At 41.8% G+C, this 22733-nt stretch overlaps 1 protein-coding gene across 2 annotated transcripts in view; it reads left to right on the top strand.

Annotated features, from left to right (window-relative positions):
* The window catches only part of PDZRN3 (PDZ domain containing ring finger 3), a 130973-nt gene that overhangs the window by 85464 nt on the left and 22776 nt on the right, over positions 1–22733 (top strand). Inside the window, exon 1 of one of the 2 annotated variants that reach the window (XM_082288713.1) lies at positions 16198–16436. The exons of the other annotated variant lie outside the window; for it this stretch is intronic. Coding sequence (XP_082144839.1) covers positions 16368–16436 — 69 coding nt within the window. The 5' untranslated portion in view covers positions 16198–16367. Of the gene's footprint in view, positions 1–16197; positions 16437–22733 lie in introns of those variants that run through there. 2 annotated transcript variants of the gene reach the window in all.

Raw genomic sequence — 22733 nt, 5'->3', positions numbered from 1 at the left:
AAAAGCTCCATTAGTGTTTGGAAAAATTTGCAGTTTTTCCAGAGTGACCTTAATAGAGTGAGTGAGACTGCGTCTGTGTGTGGTTCCAGCGTGACATGAATTTTACCAGAATACTAATACCCAAAGTGTAAGTGCAGAGCAGACACAACTGATAAATACCAGAAGGTAAAACATGAGCCAGGTCCCATAGTCATGAAACTCAGCCTCCTTATAATTACCAGAAAACAGAGAAATTGGAAAAAATTCCTGCCTTTAGAGATGCCTGCTTTTCCAGAATTGTACTTTTCATTTCCAGCAGTGCTTGGTGCTATCTATCATCACACAGCTGGAGAGAGAAAGGGTTGGTTTGTACTCCCTGCAGGCTCCAGTGCTGCCAGGGGGCAGGAATAGCTACACTGCCTGCTCATTCCTCCAGGAAAGCTTTCCCCTGCTCGCTTTTGTGCTTTGGTGATGCGTATTTTCCACATCTCAGCACACATTCCTGGAGCTGCCCATTGCCTGATCCCTTCACAAGGCTACCAGCAGCACTGGAAGTGCTCAGATCCTCAGCAGAGCTGGGGAGGGCAGTGGGGTATTTCAGAGCTGGGACACCTGACAGAAGGGGGGAAATGTTTCTTCTTTTCAGCAGAAGTTCACGGCTGCAGATCAGGGCTTTTCAGGATAAACTGACTCAAAGCTGAACAGCTTTTCACAGCCAACACGTAATGCAGAGACATTTAGTACAAGCAGTTGTCCAATTTATCATATCTTGGAGTGCCAACATTTTTAACAAAATTAACAAATAGGCACCTCATGGCAAGGAGGGTGAAATTACTCTTTTCTTGTAATTAGACTTCAGACAATATTGTATTGTGTAGTTAAGGGAAAGGAACTTTGCCTCAAATTTCAAAGTGGTGAATCCCAGTTCAATTCTGCTAATGGCACTTAACACAGATGGCTAAAAAGAGTAATTATCTTCTTTAGCTTTCTGCCACCTGCCACAAATGAACTGTTTTCTTTAATTGCTCAGAATTACTCTTAATCACACAAAACAGTTACTTAAACCCTAGTCACATATTGCAACTCAAGAGCAAGACTTTAACCCCAAACATGCAACTGAAGAAATTACTCTGCTGACCAAGAGCACAATGCCAGGGTGTGCTGTGACAGTTGGAAAGATTAAAAAGATTAATCTTTTTTCTTCCAGGTCAGAGCAAAGTTTGCAGGCTAATCACACAGGTCCTGTAGTCTGATCCAAGTAATTACCAGAGCAACCAAAAGGCTACGTCCACAGCAGCAGAAAAAATGCACACCACTTCTTCCTGTTGATACACTTTCTCCAACAAATGGTCAGTTTTAAAAGCCACTCAGTCAGACTGATCTGAAAAATGACTTACTGAAGAACTGAAAAGTGTAACATTAACTATACCTGACTGATGAGTCAAAGCTTTTAGATTCCTGGAGATATGTTAACAGATAAAATAATCCCGTTTCCACTGGGGCATCATTTTGAATTAAATCGATATTAGGTGTTTAAAAACCCCAACATGACACTTTTTAGAAATTTCTGGCTGCATTGTATTTTATAACAGCAATTCTTGCCTCCCACCACTCAGAATCCATCTGTTTGTTGGAAGGACAGTAATTCTCCCTTTCTTCTTTACTATTGTTCTTGATGTCTGAACCACATAGTCAGATTGCACAGGATAACTCAGAAGCCTTCCATTAGTTCTGCCTCCTGATCACCACATTGAACTGAAAAAGCACTAATGCAAATCCTGAGTTTTAGCTAGAGCTCTGTGCTCAAGAGAAAGGAAAAAGCACCAAATTTAATGTTCTGTGAATGATGAAGTTTGTAACTCTCTATCATCATTTCCCCCAAATTTGTTAGAGAAAGTTCACAATAGAATTCATACACAAGGGGGTATGAGGAAAATTAGGGTGGCCACTGCTTAAGAAGAACTCTTTGAGTGAAAACAAACACCAGACAGACAATTTCCCTCCTCAATATAAAATAATCTATAGTAGAATTGATCTGTATTACGCCTTTTCAGGAACACACACTGGTTTTGAAAAATTATTCCATTCTTTTGAGATGAGATGAACTGACAAATCGTGCAAGTTTAGCATCTTTTTTGCTGTTACACTTTGTATTTTTAAATGTGTGAGTGGCAGAGAGAAAGGAAATCATTTAGAGGCACAGACTTGGAAAACAGCTTTAAGAAGCTTGTGTGTGTTCACCAGTCTCAGGACAAACAGAGCCCTAAACCATGAAATGAGCAATGATTCAGAAACTCCACAGAAAAAGATTCCTGAACTTGATCTTTAAGGAAATTAATTATCTATGACACTAATATTGTACACCAGGGCTTTGCACTGTGCTCCAACTTGGTGAGAGTTTCTATTTCGTAAATTCCTTGAACCAGCCTGATTAACACTTCTAAGAGAGTCTGAGCTGTACAAAAAGTCCGTGAGTAGGTGTGAGAAAGAAAAGGTCTGGCGGCACCATCGCCCCTGTGTATTTCTAATACAGAAGGGAAGGTTGGTCTACTAATAGTGTTTACTTTTGTTTCTTGGTAAATAGCAAACTATTATTGGACAATTATAGTAAAGGTCAAGATCCACTTTTTTTCCCCCTTTAAGAAACATGTTTACTCTGTGTTTAGCTTCAGCTAAAAAGTGCTTTTCATAGAGTAATATGGTGCAGCATCATTTGAATGTATCAGACCTTCTGACACTGACTTAATTTAATGATAGAAGATAAGAATTTTCAGTGGTGCCTGCTCAGGTGTCCTTATTGCCATCCCACTCCAGCTTCCATCTGGGTTTGTGACAATAATAATAATAATAATGACTCATAAAATGTAGCTGTTTTCATATAAACATTGTCCAAGTGACAATAGATTTTTATAATCAGCTCTGTTGGCGGCCAGTGAATGCACTGCTGGTGTGTTGGTGCTGGGAGGGCACAGGGCTGCAGGAAATGAAAACAACTTCAGAAGGAGGAGAGATTAAATACAATCAATCCATCACAGCACGATAAGTAACGGGCTCGCAGAGTTTTAATGGACTAAAGAGTGTAATGTGTTTGGTTTGGGAACCGCAGAGTTTAATCAAGTATTTTTACATTTTTAAACAGGAAATGGCCTTTTCTGCAAAGGATATACACATTTGCAGTGCATAAATCAGTTCCTGAGTCCCAGGATTCTGATCTCATGGTCTTTACCATGCAATTAACTTTAACTCTTTCTCTAAGGAAAGGCCTGCTCATTCTGGCAGTGTAACATGATGTGATGAGTTGTCGCTGTTGTTTTTCCATGTGTCCCCAGCCTGGCTGCTGGGAATGGGATCAGGGAGACTCACAGAGAGGGCTGGGCCCAGAGTGGGGTTTCTTTAGCACTGTACAAATGTCAGGTTTATTTAACGCTGTCCAGCTTTCAGGCAGGACAGCAGGTAGCTGTGACAGCTGTCTTTTAAATTATGCAGAAAAACAAGCTGAGGACAAATACAGCCGAGCAGTGGCTTGTTAAAGGAATCTCCTGGATACAGCAGTGGTTATTCCTTCAGAAAAGCCGTGGCACCACCTTGCAATAAAATCAGGTAAAATTCAGCGTGCATGTACTCCCCAACATGCTTGCTAGGTACCATGGTATAAACAGCTACTGCCTACATAAAATATGCACAGCCGCTCACACACAAATATCTCTCGTCTGAGATTGCTGATAACTTATCTTTAACCAAATGAGATGGAAAATTGACAAAACATGTATAGTTAATATACCCCCTCACAGACTACTTTTGAGAAACCTAGTTCATGCATTATACATGAATTTAGCCAACTGCACATGCATGGACAGGATATTATGGTGATGAAGGTGACCGCCTTGTCAAAATGTAGGGGACACATTAAAGCACCATTGAGTGACACCAGGACTGGGAGCCCTGCAGCAGAGCTCAACCACAGACTCTTCTGGAAGCTAAAAACGGTGCTGGGAATCTCATTCTCTCCAAAAAATCACATCCCCCTGGATGTAATCTGTGTACAGAGCCCCCAGTTTTCAAGCAGAGGATCCCCACAGACTGTTGGCTTTGCTACTTCCTGCACAAGAAATATTCTCAGTATTAAAACTTGAATTTAGGAAAGTCTCATTTTCCTAAGTTGTTTTTTCCCCCTTTCTAATTAAAAACTAAATGCTACAGTGAGGAAGAAAATATGAATGCAGAGAAAGCAAATGTTTGAAACACTTTCAAACAAACACTGAAACTAAATAGGAAATGTTTGAAATAAGTGTCCCTTTGTAAGTTATGGGAAAGGTTTTCTGAAGCATTCTTAAAGGAAGACATACCAGATACAGGGATGTGCTCATGCCTGTGATACTGAATGGAAAAATACTTGAAAATACTAAAAAAGAAGAAGTTTTCCTCTGCTTTCAAGTACATTTTAAGTACTTGAAACACCTTAACACCTCAGTTGAAGGATTGAAGCAAAACTACACATGAACAGGACACTGCTCTGCTAAACTGCTTGGCAGAAATGCAAAATAAACCAACAAAGTACTGGAGAAAAACAGTCTAGCTCAGAATGCACTGCTGTGATTCCAGGTTCCTGTTCCCTCATGATGTACCAATGTACATGCAGACAACTTTCACAAGAAAAATCATGAACTGCTTGAATTAATATAAATAATATAAATAAAATGATAGGTGGGAAATAGATAAAAATTCATATCCCTCAAAATCTTGAGAACTTTATTTTTTGAAAAAACAGGAAATGCATTAAGAAACTGCATCTGTGGGGTGAAAGCACTGACCTAATAGAACTGTCATTTTAGATTGTAACCTCCTTTTCTATCGTTTCTTTCTTTCATTGGCATTTGTTTTCTGTTCATGTGCTTCCTTAGTCCTGTCTTCTGTGGTATCATGGCACCATGACCGAAGTGACAGACTTTTGTCTCTGCTGGATTAATCAGTGTGTTCTTTGATCCATAACATATGCTCCTCGTAGACATTTAGCGTCAACATATTCAAGATTTGTGGTCTGGCAGTTTGGTGCCTGATGTTAACCCGGCTGATAGACACTTCAGAGTATTTAATTTTATTTTTTTCTATAATGGAGCCTGCCTTTCATCCGTAATAGAGCTTAAACAAGAGAGTTAACTATGTGATGTTAAATATTTGGGTTGATAGCTTTGCTCGAAGATAAATTTGGGGGGGGGGGGGGGTGGAATGAGAAAGCACTGAGTGGCTCCCAGACAAATCCCAGCTCTCCATAGGAACAGCATGGATGTTTTGATGCAGATCTTACCCTGGGGTTTGTGTGTTGATGGCCAGGGAAGAGAACAGGAGCTCCACAGCACCAGGTCTGGGGGCTGTCCCAGAACACTCTGACATTGCTCCAGGGGCACAGCCAGGCTCCACAGCTACCAAAAACTGGGCTGCTGTGACCTAGGACTGAGAGGGCTTTGAGATAAGAACCCAAAGTCCGTCTGCTGGGATGGTCCTGGTGGGATGCAGGAGGGCTGTGCCAGCCCACAGCATCAGGAGGGCAATTCCCAGGGAATGCCACTCCTCACCTGGCTGATTCCCCGGGAACAGGGACCCACACAGGCTCTGCAAGTGGGTGGCTGATACGGGAAATATGGCCTTTATTTTCTCTGAGTGCTGTGTCAAACTGCAAGAAGTTGTTTTAGAGGAAACTGGCAAGGGCAGGGGAAAGAACGGAAGAAATAGGGGGTAAACCAAGATATTTTTCCTTTCATGTACCAATTAAATAAAGGATATCAACTAATGAGATTCCAACAATTTAATTATTTTTCATTGAGAGGTACAGCATGTGATTTATGGCTCAGCTACTCCTTTACTGATCATGCTGCTATAAAGGGCTACATAATATATTGCTTTCTACTATGCCACGCACAGCTAGAAATGGCAAGTATAAAACGGGATTAACTGCCCTCAAAATAGTCAGGGCTTGAAATTACTTGTACAAGGCTGATGTCAAAACTCCTTTTGACTTCAGGAGGTGCTGAATTACCTCCTCATCCCCATCTTCTCCTGCACACAGACACATCCCTGTCTATGACAGACTGGGCCCCAAAATAGTCCATGTAATTCAGAGCAGAGAGGATTTGTATTGTTTTTTTTAAAGCGTTGTCCTGCCATGAAGAATTAAACAGAAAATGAATGGAGAAACCAAATGTCAGCTGCTCCCTTAGACTTCAAGGTTCAGGAAACTGCTTAGTGGGAGTAGGAAGAGACTGGCAGGCTGAAATGTAAGAGAATAATTGCATTATAGGAAGATTATGGAAGATTATTTTTCTTGCGGGCCCCAGATTTCTACAAAAACAATCCTGAATTGCATCCTACATGGCAAAATGAATTCCCCCATTCCTCCAAACAACCGGGGTTTATTAACTGTGTATTCCATTGGTGTGGGCAAAATTAAAAATGGGCTTATATTGCAAAACATTCCATGCATCTTTCTTTCCTTTGACAACATGGAGCTTAATGTGATTAACAATGTGGCAGCTCGTAGCAACAGGAAAAAAAATTGGTTTGGTTTGGTTTTTTTTTTTTTCAATATACAACCCCCCTAATAATCCAGAAATCAATATGCATCCTGGGAGAGTTGCCCCAGCAGAGGCTTGGGGAGCAGGGTGGCCTGCCTTCATTTCCCTATCAGTGTGAGGCTCCTGCAGCCCTGGGTAGCCAGGCTTTTTTTGTTAATGTTTAACTATAACCACTGGGACTGGAATCAGAGCTTCTCGTGGCCCGGGATGAATATTAATAAGACACTGGGCCATGGAGTTCCTGGCTGATTTTGACAGTTTAAAGGATCAGTTAGTTAATTAGAAGATGACATGGCACATCGCATCCCTTGGCTCCGTCCTGCCTTCTGTCTCCTCTTTTCATTTTCCTTTTTGACATGTTAGATTACATCATTACTTGTAGTTTCACTTGTTAGCCACACCATGAAATGAGACCATTTTAAGCTGTAATTATTGTGATTTCTCTCCTCCGCTAAGAACATGAAACTCAAAGAAAGCAGAGAGCAACTTGAACTTCAAAGACTTAGGAATACATGCCTGGCAGTTTATAACCTTCTAACTACAGCCAAGAAACAGAAAAACAAATAAGCAGCACAGAAAATCGTGTTGATCATCATACTGGCAACCAATGTAGTGTTTTAAGTAGGCAGCCCCATCATCTGGGCTTCATCTGTGACTTAATTAATCCTTTCATAGGTATATTTCTCAGAAATCCAGAGTCTCTTCCCTGCAGCCATGAAGTGATTGTGCCTCTAGACATGTATGTGCAATCCAGTGCATTCCCATCCTGAACAGAGTCTGAGTTTTCTGTCATCACCATGGTCAGGACAGACAGGAATAATTTGAAAAGACAGCACAGCACTCTGCAGAACCCTCTCATTTGAAGAGAACAAGGATAGGCAGGGGATAAGAAATGTCATTGAAATCTTATTTCCCATCTACACCTGATACCTCAAAACAGTCAAACCACAATGCAAAACAAAAATATTTAGAATAAATACAGTCACACCATAAATCACACAAACTTTCAAGTTCTGCATCCCACTGTTATGCTGCAGTCATCCACCAGGATGAAGATTCTGGATGCTTAATACAACTTTGAAAGAAACACAGACACTTATTTTGTCTCTTAGTAGATAATCTCATCAATTAATATTTGTATTCTTACTTCCATTCTGTCTGTAAAACTCTTACCAAGGACATTGGTCTATTTCTGCAGAGAAATGCAAAGAAACATCAGTCTGCAGGAAAACTGTAATGCAGTTTCTGGATTAGGGAAAACCAGCAGCTCTGAGGCTTCACTGGAAATGACAAGATTAATGTGTCTTCCAATAGGAATGACCATTTCTGGTTAGGATTCCCTGTGTATTTTGCCATTTATTTTATCAAATGTTTATATTTGTGTATCCATTTCAATACTGCCTGATCAATACTACTTATCAGAATGTGTATTTTGAGGGGAGAAATGGCAGAGGAAGTACAGCTGAGGGATAACTCCATGCAGTTGGCCAATACAAGAGCCTGTGTGGGTAATTTATTTCTTTTATTAAGGTAAACATGTCACCTCCTATTGACTCACAGCTGCCCAGAAATACAGTGCTAATAACAGGTGGAAATCACTTCCATTGCCACTGAAGCTAAAGCCAGGTGATGTGACCTGGAGAAGGAGCAAAGCTGGGAGTTATGTGCCCTCCAATGGGGATTAATCCTTGGACTTGATGATCTCAGAGGTCTTTTCCAGCCTAAACGCTTCTATGACTTTCCTCATTGAACCAGAATTCCTTGTTCAAGATGAGCCAAGTTAGGCATAGAAAGTGTCCTTCTTGTGTCAGAGAAGGCATTAATACTTAGAGTGTCTTTTATCCAATCAATGTTTTTGCAATAGGATTGATTTTACAATGAAATGAGACATGAACCAGCATCACTGCAATTCCATGGGCTGGTGAGATTACATTGCAAGGAGGAGAAATGGGAAGCAAAGGTGATGCTGTATTGTTGGTGTGTTTCATGAGCTAAACAATGGAAATCTGCACTGGGTAGGACTTGAATCACCCTCTGTATCCTCCCATAGTTTCGAGATTGGTGGTGCTGGGAGAGCACCAGTGAATTCCCAGCACAGACACAGCCTGGCTCTGGGGTTGCAGCCAGCCAGAGTCCCCATTTCCCTCTGTTCCTCTCCTCTTACCCCATACACCTGATCTATTTTACTGTACTTCTGCTGCAGCACAGACTCTGCTGCTGCCTCCCATCCCCAGCAGAGCCACTGCTGTCCCTTCTGAGAGCCCACAGTGGAATTAATCACACACACCAGCTCTGGAGCTAATGCCAATCTCCTTCAGTGAAAACACGTCTTCCCCAACTTCAAAGACAGAAATGAGCACTTACATTTCCTTTGTTCCTAAAAGACTCGAATCCTTTCTCATTGAAGGTCTGCTCGTCTCCTGGGTCTTGCCTGCATAGGAGCTCTAGCTGAGAATTAGCAATCAAACTCCTCATTGTCCACCTGAACCTAGAAATGAAAACAAAGGCAAACAGATAAGCAAATCCTTTCATTCTGGCTGCCATTTACGATTAATACTTCATAGACCCACATATTCCTTTTATCGGGTGGTTAATATAAAACCTAGTGAACCATAGATGGCATTCCTGTTTTGCTCTGTTTCATATTAAGTGTGGAGCAGTAAAAACTGAGAAATGAAAGTTAACATCTTTTCAAATACAAGTGGCTTAAAATTCTTAATATGAATGCAGTAGCTAAAACACAGACGTGAAGACTGTGATCCTTAGCAGGCCTTGGCAGTTTCTGGCCATCAGTTATTAAGCGTTATTCAGCTGACCCAAAGGGGAGTTCATCTGGAGACATTAAGGTCAGAGAGTAGAAGCACTTGGACACAGTCAAATGGATTTTACACCTTTGTATCTCTCTGACATTGCTGTTTTGCTTCAGCAAACTGCCAAATATCAGATATATCCTACTGGGTACCTTTCTAAATCACTTCAATTTTCTTTGTCCCTGGGCTACAGTTATATGATCAGAAGCCAAAGCTATCACAGGCTATGATACACTATTTTACTTGCTTGTTTGTATTAGAATGAACTTTATTAGCTTTTGGGGCACATGTCTATCAGTTTTCAAGATGAAATACTATGTCAATAGTTTTTATGCAGCATTCAAGTCCACCGAATCATTTGGCATTCTCTGAGATTATTAAAAGTGTATTATCACTTTTACAGAAAATGTTCTTATTTTGAAATAACCATCACTCAGAGCAGCCCGTGGTTACCAATACTGTCTCTCTAAAGTGATATTTCACAGCAAAATCAAAATGGGGATTGATGCTCTGTAAGTAATTTCAGATTTGAGAGCATGTGAACCTTATAAAGACAAGTGTAGAAGTAACATTTGACTCCACACTCCTCTACTTCCATTATCCACTTTCTTCCTTTAAATCTTCCTAATTTGCTATTGTGTATTCTTGTAACTGCTAATGATAAGCACAGCGCTTTCACCATGTAAAAACTGATAATTTGTGCAAGCTTGAATTTGTCATTCTTCTTAAATAGAAGCTGTCCAGTTAAATAACCTGTAAAAAAATTACAGAGATTAGTTTGGCTGTTGCAGCATCAAAACAAGGAAATCAAAGATGCTTTTTTGTGAGGAAGCTGAGGTTTCAGCTAACATGGAAGAAGCTTTTAGAACACAAATCCAGCCTATAATGAGACTTTCTTATTTCCTTGCCAGCCTTCCGTACTTTTGGTTTTGTGGTTCTCAGTGGCTGTTTCCATTGTGTCATGAATGGAAAAGGGACGAGGGATTTGAGCTACAGGACGGGGAGCGTGATCTGCCTCCAGGTCCTTCCCTCAGCTGGGCATTGCTAGGCTGGAAGTGTCGCAGCTGGCAGATGGTGATTTTGGAGCTGCTTATGCTTAGGTGAAAGAGCACTCCTTTTTGATTAGTTCATTCTCTGGCCTCAGCAGCTCAAAGCCTGTTTCACCCACTTCCATCACTGTGCCATCACCGGAAATGCAGCTCGTACATCCTCAGGCTCAGGGGTCACCTTTTGTCTTCAGCTTTGACCAAGACCTCTTGGCACTGCCGCAGTCAATGCCCAGAGAGGCAGCCCAGGGAGGGAGGAGTTTCTTGGTCCATAGGTCAGCTCTCCTGGTTCTCCCTGTCACAAGGTCTCAGTGGCATATTAAACAGTTATTTACCCTATTCCGACCTCATCGTTCTGCTTCATGAGAGACTGAATTAACACAACAATGTTGTATCTGCTGGCCCTGCAGTGCTTACAGGGATGGTGCTGTGATGCTCCTGAACATCACTGCCTTTCTCGAGTGGCATAAATTACAGAGATACCGAACTGTTAGAGAGCCTCAAGGACAGAACAGTTCCTTCAGCAGTTTAACAATAAGTATCATTTCATTTAAGTTACTTCTGAGGATTGGAACTCTTTCAGAGATGCTAAGTGGAGCAAATAAGGATCTCAAGACTTCAGCATTAACTGATGGGAATAAAGCCAAAGTTTTACATTTGCTTTCACATCCTCTCTTGTGGTATGTTTTAGTTTAAATATTTTGGCTCAGTCTTGAAGCTTCCAATGCATAGGCAGATTGCTATGCCCACATGCAAAAAAAAACCCCACCAGGATTGAGATCTTTTTGCTGTTATATTTAGAGTATGTATTTAATTATTGTGCCTGCACGATGCCATAAAAAATCCTGGTTTGCTTTCACATATTCAACAAAGAACTTTTCAGAAGGGTATTTTTAAATTAGATCCACACTAATTACATGTATTATTAAGAACCCAACACTTCACAGCTATCAGTGGGTTGTATTATTGAACATTTTCAAATAAACACAGGGAAACAGAACTCAGTCTGAACACATTCCCAGCAGAGGCACTCGAGCTTTAATAAAGGTAACCCAATGGTTATAATTAAAAAGCACCTTTGCACGCTTTGAAAAATCCCAGATACTTAACTTTAAAGTATGGTTGTGCAACACAGTTGTCTATCACACCACTGTGGGTAACCATAATCTGTACAGTTCCATGACTTCTGTTTATTTAACACACCAAAGCAAGAATTATTTATAAAGTCACAGCTGTTCTTTTCCCTAGCTTTTGTTTCTCACAAGTCTTAAATATTTGTAAAAACAAGAAAAGTAATTAAAGTATTGATACATTAAGCAAATGCTTCCCTAATCACACTGCTTAAATAGGAATCACTTTTTTAAACAGAACTTGCTAAGTATATGTACAGAAATATAATGTTAAATAGTTACTGCATAGTAGGAAAGCCAACTTGCATTTAAAGAAACTAAATAAACAATGCCAAGCCATCACTGATATCGCAGGCAGCCACTCCAGCATTAGGAACTCCCAGCCCTGAGCTGGGTTTGGTGTGTGGCCAGCTCTGTGCTGGAGCTGTGTGCCATCTGCTCCTCACACAAAGGACACGAGTTTATTCTTGCTGGTGGGAACTGCTGTCCAAGAGCCAACCCTTGGCAGTGCCAGTCCCTACCCTTGAAAAGCTGGCAGAGAGTGCTTTTTAGCCTTTGAGTTCTCTAATAATGATCCCCTCCAGGGTGCAGGTCCCTCATGAGTGCTTCATTTCCCTCTTTATTCTGATTCACCATCCTGTGCAGACAGGCAGGACACCTGAAGTGCATCAGTCTCCTGTGGATTCCCCCTACCTGCCAGCACCTGGCGGGCTTAATCAGAGGATAAATCAAACATTTAAACAGCAAATTTTGTATTAGGTTTGTAGCTGCAAGATGAGAGATTGCAAATTGAAACTAAGACACATACAAAAGCAAAACCAGCCCGTGGTCTGTGGCAGCATTCCCTCCTTGTCTCCAGGACCTCCAGCTTCCCGGGGATGAGAGCAGCACCCTCCCCTTTGTGGTGGCCCATGCAGTCTGGCTGCTTCCCACCTTCCTCTGTTTCCTGGGAATTAGCTTTTGGACACAAAAGCAAATGTCTGATAGTCGGAGCCAGGTTTTGTGGAGAAGGGGATTTTGCAGCCGTGGTCACACGCAGGCAGTCAGGGAGTGAGTAATCTAGATAAATGCTAATGAAAGCTCTTGCTGGCACCTTGTGTATTCAAAGGCTATTTCCTATTGTTCCCAGTCAGCTGGCTCGCTGACTTCCCATTCAGCCTGGATTGCTCAGATTCAGCTGGGACCACTCTAACATTCCCATTACACGTGATATGAACCCTCCACTGCCGTACATTTGGTTAAGCTCATTATCTGTGGCCCTGGCGAGACCACACATGACACATTGTTAGCGCCGGTGACAGATCCCATAACGAGCTGCCTGATGCGGACACTCCAAGGGAAGCCGATTTACCTGCCCCAGGTACAGCAGGTGGTGACGAGGGTTCCTGTAAGGCACCAGGCTTCCTTGGTTAATGTGTTATAAAACAAGTGTGGTCACACCATTAACATCCAGCCCATCCCAGCAGCTCGTGTGGCTCTCCCTGCCTCAGTGGGTCCAGCAGTGAGGAGCACAGAGAGCATCCCTTTGTTCCTGATATCCATCCTCCCACTCACAAAGAGCCATTAGGAAACGGAGCCTCCTCAGACCTTCTGGCATCACTCACCGAACTCGTTTAAAGTCTCACAGGAATTAAATTGGAAGCCTGTACCAACTTTGTGCTGAGAACACACAAATTGCAACATCTTAGGAGCTTAGGAGCTGACCAGATTTAGCAGATTTCACAAGGACAACACAAACCATCCCAGTGCCAAACTTCAAATTCTTGTTTCAAATTAGGTTGATACTAAAACCCTCTCAAAGAAAGCATCCAGAATTTCAGAACACAGGCAAACTTTTTCTTCCTGTAATATTACTCCTGGAAATAACTGAAACTTCAGCTCAAGTGTACCATTAAAGGCAGAAATCAACACTGGACAATGCCCAGAACGCAAGTTTACAGCCCAAATGTTTAAAGTTTGGCAAAGTGCAGTAAAAACTAGTCTATGTTGACCCGAGGCAGTGCTACCATTTTTGCCTGTGAGATGAACAGGGAAATGCAAGTTATATTTCAATAATGGAAACATCTCCAGTGCAATGGGCACTGGCCTGGCTCCAGGAGCAGCTCATTTACCAGGCTGAAGTCCTTGCTGCTGGGGCTGTGTCAGCTGAAGAATCCCAAACATCACATTTATGGGACCCTCCACTCACACATCAAAATGAGTCTTCTGCTGGGTTTACTCTGCTGGCCTGACTTAGGGATTATCTCTCTGAATCAGATGAAACATTATCTCCTGTAGTCTATCACGTTGCTATAGGGAAATAACAAATAGGTGTGCTTCCGTTGAAACTTTGAAACTAGAAAATAAATATCCCGCATGGTTCTGGTTTATTTCTAAGTAGATCCAGCTGCATGCTATTCCTAAAAAAAAAAAAAAAAAAAAAAATTCCTGACTGACCTCAGCCACCTGAACAGAACACTAACATTTATTTAAATAGCATCTAGTATTTGGGGAGAAACTTAATTGCATTTCAAAAGAAAACCAAAATCACGGACAACATTTCTGGAAGCTTTACCTTAAGTTGCTTAATCAAATTACATAACCAAAAAATTATCTAATCAAAGCCATAAACTTTTTTACAATTTCCATAGAGTCTGAGGGGTTTTCTTTATTTAATTCATTTATCATCATCATCTTTTTCTGCTTTTAGGGAGTACTAGTCCCCTCATCCAAGAATTTTCCAGTTGTTCAGGATCCACAATCACTGGCTGTCAACCAGCTTTGGAAAAGCTTTAGTATGTGAGTGGCATATCTGACCAGGGATAGCCTGAAACATTCCTTGAGGGCAGCAGTAACATCCAGGCTTCCTCTGCCTTGCTCCAACCTTGCAACTTCTGCCACCATGGCAGCAGTTCTCTCAACAGGGAACAGCCAGTCACAACTCAGGGATAAAGTTCCTACTTGCTTTTGGGTGTTTGGCAGGGGTTTCAGTCACAGGTGGGGTTGGAAGGGACCTCTGGAGATCATCCAGTCCGACCCCTCTGCCACGGCATGGTCATCTGGACCAGGTTGCACAGGGTGATGTCCAGGTGGGTTTTGAATAATCCCAGAGAAGGAGACTCCACAATGTCTCTGGCCAGCTGTTCCAGGGCTCTGCCACCCTCACAATAAAGAAGTTTTTTTCTTATATTCAGATAGAACTTCCTGTGTTTCAATTTGTGCCAAATTGTCCCTTGTCCTGTCACTGGACACCACTGAAACGAGGCCCCCTTTCTTTCTCTTCTTTGTTTCTTTCTGTAGGCAAGCAAATTTTGCTACCAAAATTAAGCCTCAGAGTCAAGGGAACCCTTCTTTTCAGTCAGTATTTACTAAAGTTGTACTAAAGCATGATCTGCATTGCAGTAACTGAATATTTTAATGCAAACTATGAGTCAGTACCATTATGTCAAGAGCTGAGTATCCTACAACATAACCTCAGCAAACACCTGTGTATAGAGTTTGGACAGAAAAGATGGTCCTTGCACAACATTTCCATTGTGACCCACAGAAACTCACTGAGCAAATAGCCAAAACCAGTTAGATATCAAGGGCACAGGATCCATCCAGGCTCTCCATGCACTGCCTGTGGGAATGGCACCCTTGCTCTCACTCCTGGCTGCTCTCTCATCTTCTTTATGGCAGAATGAATTGCAGTGAGGTTATAAAAATGCACCCCCTTCTGAATGCTTAAACAACTGGGAAAATTACGGTCAATCCACATTCCCAACACAAGGCAGTGCTTCCCACAGACTGGAAAATATCCATAAAGCCTATGACTTACGAGTACTTTTCTAGCTCATTGGGCAAGTTCACTGCTGTCTTATTCTTTACATCTGTGGTACAGGTTTAATGCAGATCTACGCACTCAAATGCTGAGCAGTCATAAATGCCATACTGATTTTATTGTACATATTTTTATAATCTCATAAAGTTTATATTTTTAATACCACAGATAATCTGTGAACCTGCCATTTACACCACTCAAATACACAATGGGAGTCAGTAGCATAAATGGCCATTTTTCACTTGGAATACATATTAATCTAAAGCTAATCTATATTAATACAAAACACTCTTTTTTGTTGGGTGTTTTTTGTCCCTAAATCCACATACATTCACATATATCTTCTTTGCTTTGCAGCCAGATCCTAAGGCTGTGGAGGCTTTCGGGGACAGAGATGCCTTTCTCTGTTGTGCTTTTTAAACACCCAGTTCAGTCAGCCCCTGCTGTAAAACTGAGGCTCTCAAATAGCACCACAGTCCAGGAGGGAAATAAATGCTACTGAACATATTCAACTTCACTGTGGCTGAGTTCTGTACCACGGCATTCATTTCATTGTGCCTTACGTTTAAACCCCGCTTCCAGCCTGCTGAAATGTGGGAAGAATTATCCTGAGGGACCGTAGTAAAACGCAGTCGTGTTTATTTGTAATTGCTACAAAATGGTTTACAAAATTGTTAGTGTCCTTTATTATGCCTGCTACTGAAGCACTTGCCTGTTAATTAGAGAAATTTCAGCTGTCATAGCTGGCAATTATAGCTTGTGTATCACTGTCTGTTATGAATAGTCAATGAGAGCTGATTAATATGCATGAGTGGCAGTATATAGCCGTGCCTGGGCGCCGGAGAGGCAGAGGGAGGGAGTGCTGAGTGCTGGTGACGGACAGAGCTCCGCGGCTCCCGCTGCGCTCCCAGCGCCCGCTCCAGCCGCCTCACCTGCGGCTCCCAGCCGTACCTGGATGTGTGCTGGCCACAGACATCGCTCTGGCTGCTCGGGGGAATAAGGAAGATCCTTTCTGCCACTTGAGTTTAAACATGGGATGCAGTTTGTGCACTCTGCAGAAGCCGGAAGAGCAGTACAAGTTACTGTATGAAGTTTGTCAGGTAAAGAATTAGATTTTTGTCTCTAAAAGCAAATGTTCTCTTTCAGGCTTGTGACCATTGTTAAGGGCAGGGAAGCTGGAGTACCAGGAGCTGGAAATGAAAGGGGATTTGCCTTGTTTGAAATGTGTGTGATTATGATTGTGTTTTTAGGCTGTAGCTTCCCATTCACTTGTGCAGAACATTAAATATTTAAATGTAGCTATTACACATCAAACTTTTCACAAAACTTTCATCACAAAATAAGACTGTGTTCATTTCTCCAGTGTATACGAAGTAAAATTTTTTGTCAAGGATCGTGACTTGGTCACACACTCCTTACACAAGTTGGGAAAGATGCACGAGGAAGGTTTTGTACCTGTTTACAAGTACCTACAGCCACTTGTTTGTGTGCAGTGCGTTCACTGGTGCTCAGTCTGCTCTGTAAGTGCCTGTCACTGGGAGTTTGTATTTGGTTGTTGTAGGTTTTGCACCTTGGTGTGTAAAAATATCAGCTAACAAACACATTTGACAGCAGATTAAAACTACTGCCCTACAGATCTTTATAGACCAAATTACTTATATGACCCTTCTGAGGAGTTTTCTGTGAATGTATTAACACATCAGCCTCTGTTACAAGGATTTTATTTCCTGTTTCTGCTCTTCCTTCTGCCTGCCTCTGAAGTTCCTTACTCTGTCACATCTACAGTACAATTCAGACTGAGGCAGCGAGATGGAACCCTGCAAAGTGATGGCCAAGTGTTTCAGGATGTATTCCTGCAGATCTTTTTGGAAACACTCTCATAGGCTTATACACTCATAGTTAACACTGAAAAGGTGAAGTGGATTGTCTGTACAAAGACTCTGGATGGACAGACACTACCCAGATCCTTCGAGCTATACTTTTACCCCCTTGCCATTCCTGAGGTGGTCTAGGATGAGTGACAATTGCTGGGTGACATTCCCAGCGCTGCTCTGTGCTGCCGGCAGAGGGAATTGCGCAGCAGTCCCATGTCCTGCTGCCTTCCCACCTGCAGCTGATCCCAGATACTGATGTCACTGACAACAGAGTGAATAAAAGATGTGGTCTGTATGTTATGCTAGTAGGGAAGTGATTAAATTTTAACCACGTAGTTGTGATCTAATTCTCACTCGCTCACCCAAAGGACGCTGACGTTTTACAGCATAAAAAAAACCCTGTGGGAGCAAATAGAAAGACATGTTGACTGTCATTTCTATTTATACCAGTACACTTCCACTTGCTAAGCTGCTGTGCATGTGATGGGGGGAGGAATTTTAGAGGGAGATAATCAGATTTTTCAGACAGTGTTCTGAACTGAGAACCAGCTGCAGAGGCTGCCTGCAGCAGCACACCTGGGGCCAGGTATGGTCTGTGTGAATGCTCTGCTCAGATACAGCAGTGGCTGTGGGAACTTCCTTGTCCTGCCAAGTTTTTGTGCAGTCTGGGTTTGGGGACTATCAGTGAGTCACATTCAGGAATGCAACAATCAGGACAGACTGAGACAGCACCAGATCATGAACGTTGTGATTGTTCAGGAAGCTTGCTCGATTTTTGTCATGAAGGGAAGGTGGCAGAGACCCTTTGCAACTTACTGACATCTCCCAACAGATGCAGGACAACATTCTTTAAATACATGTCCTGAAATCAGTCCCAGGAACAGTTCCTGCTGATATCTGAGATGACTGAACTATCCAGTGCTGGCTGCAGGTGCAGGAGTTTGGATTTAGAAATCAACCTGCAGAGTGCTGCAGCCTGGCTTCCACAATATGTGAGTGCCCATTAAGTGTGGAGGTCTTTTGGGAAACTGTTGGAATACCCTCAGTTTCCACAGAAGTGAGAGGTGCATGTAATCCTGTAAAACTGAGATTTCTAACATAGTAAAACCTGAATTATTTAAGACTGTAATCCCTGATTATTCTAGCATATAAATAACTGTGCAAAATTATTTTAACAGGGGTCTACTTTGATTTCTCTATTTCGCAAGATAAGAGGGAGGGAATCCTATAGCTCATGGAGCACATCCAGATAATTATATGTCACTACAGCTATAAAAATACGTCCTCATGTAACCTACACATAAGAGCAATCACTTAAAATTTAACGGTGAGGGAGATGAAGAATCACTGTCATTTAAAATTACAGAATATAGAAGATAAAAGTTTCAAAATCTGCCAGCACTAGAAAATGTCTCTTACAGTGGTTTTGTGTCATCCATGTAACCCTAATATCATGTGATAAGAAGGCATTGCTATTTAAGAAGTCTGAGTTAGACAAAATTTGCATAACTTGGTTTTAGGGAATATTGAGCATTGTTATAAATAAATCTCCTTAGCCTTATTTTTCAAAAGTTCATGACTCCAAGATGTAGGAATTCAGAAAACACTTGAAGGAATTAATAATAGTACATAACTGCACTTTCTCTATTAGGCCAAGAGCTTTAGTGTGGCTGGGAAATTAATGCTTCAATAAATTACAATTCCAGAAGGTCCGGTACGGCTGGCTCTGTAAGTCCTCGTAACAGTGAGCACAAAGAGGATCAAATATACCAGGGCTCAGGCTTTATCCCTTCCTCATCCATAGATAATTCAAAGAGATCCTCTTCATTAAGGGCTTTGGCACATTGCCTACAATTTCTTTTTGGGCTGCTGTGAGCTTAATGATGCAGAACAATGGTCTTCCCTCTTGTTGAGCACTTACCTTATTGTACCTTTAATCACATAATAAAAACCAAATTAAGACACCTCGTCATTAGAGTCTGTTGTAGCTGTGCATATCAATGCTTTGTGGTACAAACACAAAGGGGACTGTGGCAGCTTGGAGCCTTGATGCAGAGCAGTGTCACCAGTGATGAGCGTGGCAGCAATGGGATGCATATTCTATCTTAGATGTATCCCAAGGTTTACTTCCCAGTTGAATACAGTATATGAAATGAAGTGATACATGCTATTAGATTTTTGGGTGTCTGGTCAGATGAAAATCTTCAGAAGATTAAAAGTTGTGAAAATGGAGGAAGAAGGGGGAAGAAAGAAAACCAGAAAATTGGGAGGGTGTTTTACCCCAGGTTTTCGATGTGCTTTTCTCAATGTCATCAACTCCTACATAAACAATAACAGAAATAAGGGCTTTTCCCTTTGTATGAAAATTTTTGGGGAACTAAAAAGTAAACTCCATTGCAGGAAACTTACAGAAGAATGAGTCATCTGAGAGAGAGCTTTTGAGTTTGTAAAATGAAGTAAAATAAGATTAAGCATGCAATTTATGGAACTTTCTCAGCACCTGTTTCACACTCAGCACATGTTGCCCACAGTATGGGAGGTAAACACACAGTGAAATCTTTTCCTGAAGGAACACAGTGTTTCATGGAATCCTTATGGCATCACAGAGTGGTTTGGGTTGGAAGTGACCTTAAAGAGATCTTGTAGTTCCAACCCTACTGCCGTGGGTAGGGACACCTTCCACTGGAAGAATTTCTGAGGATATCAACATAGAACTTTAAACTATAGATGACTCTAACCTGCATGGGCAGTGCTCAAAACTGTTCCCTGGGGTTTAAGATGACAGAATTCACCCGGTGCTGGCTGTGGGAAGATACCATAAGAACAGCCCATCAAAACTGGCACTTTCAGCTGAGAAACCCTGAGATAAGTGAGCACAGAGCCCAGCCCCTTCCTCCAGGCTGTCCCTCCAGGGTAAGGACAGGCTGGCAGGAAACAAGCTCATGTTGCCACTGCCCTTGGTTCAGCTGAGCCGAGGTCAGAAGATTCTGCTCCGTGATTGTTGAGCTGGCACCTCTCACGAACACTAAAGTTCATATATAAATAAACAGTTGTTGCCATGATCTTTCAGCGTGTCAGAAACGTGAAAGCCTCTCTCACATGCTCCTGGGCTGGCACATCCCCGAGACACAGAAAAATGACAGTGTTGGTAAAAACAATAGTGGGCAAGTTGGATTTGTGTTTTAAACCAGACTGAGATGCTCTGTGGGCAAGGTTATATAAGCACCAAGGTCACACATGAATTCTGTGCTAATGAGAGGTCAGCAGTGATGAGGAACAAGCCAACAGTGTTTTCCATTGGCAACTTCCAGTGGCACTGCTTGTGGGGGACTTTTCTCCAGCAGAACTCCCACACAAACCCTGCTGCACTGAGCTAATCACCAGGGCAGTTCCCTTCGCCATCAGAATTCCATTCACACGTTCAGGCCTGAGAAAATGAGACTAAAGTAATCAATCAGTAAGAAAGCCTAATTCAAGGAAACAGTCTAACTAGACTTAAACCTACTGAGCAATGAGGTTATCCTAAAGCAGGGCCAAAGTAAAGCTTGCCAAAATAAACATTCAGCCCTAAAAAAAAAAAAAAATCTAATCAAAACTGTAAGATTTGGAAAACAGAAATAATTGCCTCTGTACATATGCTTTTCACACCCTCAAATTTAATTGGGCAGCCAGAGAATTAGTTGTTTTACATTTCAGTAGTTTTCCATGTTAAGACCAAAGTGGTGGTGCCAATTATGGGGAACTGCTCTACTTGAAATACAGTGTATGGCTTCAAGTGCTCTGTACGTACAGCCCATGCTGCAGCTGAAATTAACACTAACACTGAAGTCCAATTCTGTCACTTCACTACCATTAAACTTGACCTCAATAACAGTTGTGAACCTATCACACTTACTTCAAAGTAGGCATGTGTTTGCTTAAACAAGATGTTAATTCCAAGGGCTTTGTTCTAGACAGGGTTTTCTACTGCAGAATTAGTTCAGCTGTAGAAAAACTCTGCTTGACAGACTGGAGACTCATAATCTTCAGAAAACTGCCCTTTAATGATTGTGGCGCCTGTCTGTGGCTCACAAGTCCCCTTTCCTAATTAGACATTTACCAGAAACTGGCAATTGAAATTTTCCTCTTCACTTGATGATGAATAATGCAATGCCTCTGTTAGGATTTCTCTGGAAGATACTCTTTATTGTAAAGTTAGAGGAATATTTTGGCCATTAAAGAAACATAAACAAGATGCCATATGAAATAAACAAATGCCTAATGGTCACCTGTGATATAAATGCATAATTTGACCTTCTCTGCACATGAAATGTCTCACTGCTGCATAATCTTCCTAAAATCTACAGTGCCTTTCGTCTTTACAGTGGGCAGATAAAATGCTCAGCCATAGCATGGATTTATTAGGATGGTGGATGATTGAAGGGATGAGTTTTGTGATGCTCTACACTTACACATCTGTTCAATGCTGTGAAGCAGGTGGCAGAAAGTCACAAGGGAGAAGGCACTAGGGGACAGTCACTCTGTGCTTTACTGTCACATGTCAGACATGGGCTGGGAAAAAAAGGAAACATATGGAGTAATGAAAAAGTGCAGATTCAATAAATGCGTTTTGTTGTGTTCATTAAGAATGGAACAAAAGGTCAGGCTTCATTTTCACTGGGACAGGACAACTCTGCAGTTACATGAACACTGGGATTGGCCCTTGCAGAGATTTGGTGGGTAAAGGGAAGCAGATCCAAGTGGCCCTCCAGAACTTGGTAGCAAGTCAGGGATTTGACAGGAGAGGGGCAGAATAAATAATATCAAATATACATAAACATTAAATACTACAATACTCACTACTTCAAGCAGTGACAATTGAAGAAAAATTTCCTATTAACACTGAATATCCACAGGCAAAAAGCCAGATGCCTCCATCCAAAACACAAATTATCAAGAATCATGGCTGTGTTTTCTTCCTTGTGTCCATACAGGGATAATCCTGGGTAGGGACATGGAGGTGATTGGACGCATTGTCCACTGGCATAGGAACTGGGCACTAATATATCAAAATTATCCCAAGTAATAACAAAAACTACAAATGAAGTGCAAAAAGAGTGGGTTTTGCAACTTTAAACCAATATCCTGTACATTCCTGCGAAGTGAAAACTGAACATCATTTTAGAGAAAGCAATTATTCATATGGAGGAAGACCACAGCTGATGAGAATTTTTAAATTTGGCAGAGCTGCTTCAGAGTGCAGCAGAAGCTCTTCTATCTGACCTGATGCATCTGTGTGACTGCCATCAGTTTTAGCCAAAGGCAAGGAAAATGAAGGTGTTTTTATCAATGTCACACTATGAGAACTCATGGCCATGGCAGCACGGACTGCAGGGGTGGAGGGGGGTGGTGGTGGGACTCCTGCCTACACAATCCCTTCTGAGGTTCGTTTTCTTCTCCCACTTCACCTCTGCTTGTGGAAGGTCCGAGGTGACAAAGCTGCTAAAGCAGCAGCGCCTCTCACTGACGAACCCACTGGGATCT

Source organism: Coloeus monedula (assembly GCF_965178545.1).
Source record: "Coloeus monedula genome assembly, chromosome: 11".
Lineage (NCBI taxonomy): Eukaryota > Metazoa > Chordata > Aves > Passeriformes > Corvidae > Coloeus > Coloeus monedula.
The sequence above is the reverse complement of the archived record's forward strand: the minus strand, read 5'-3'. Positions and strand labels throughout refer to the sequence as shown.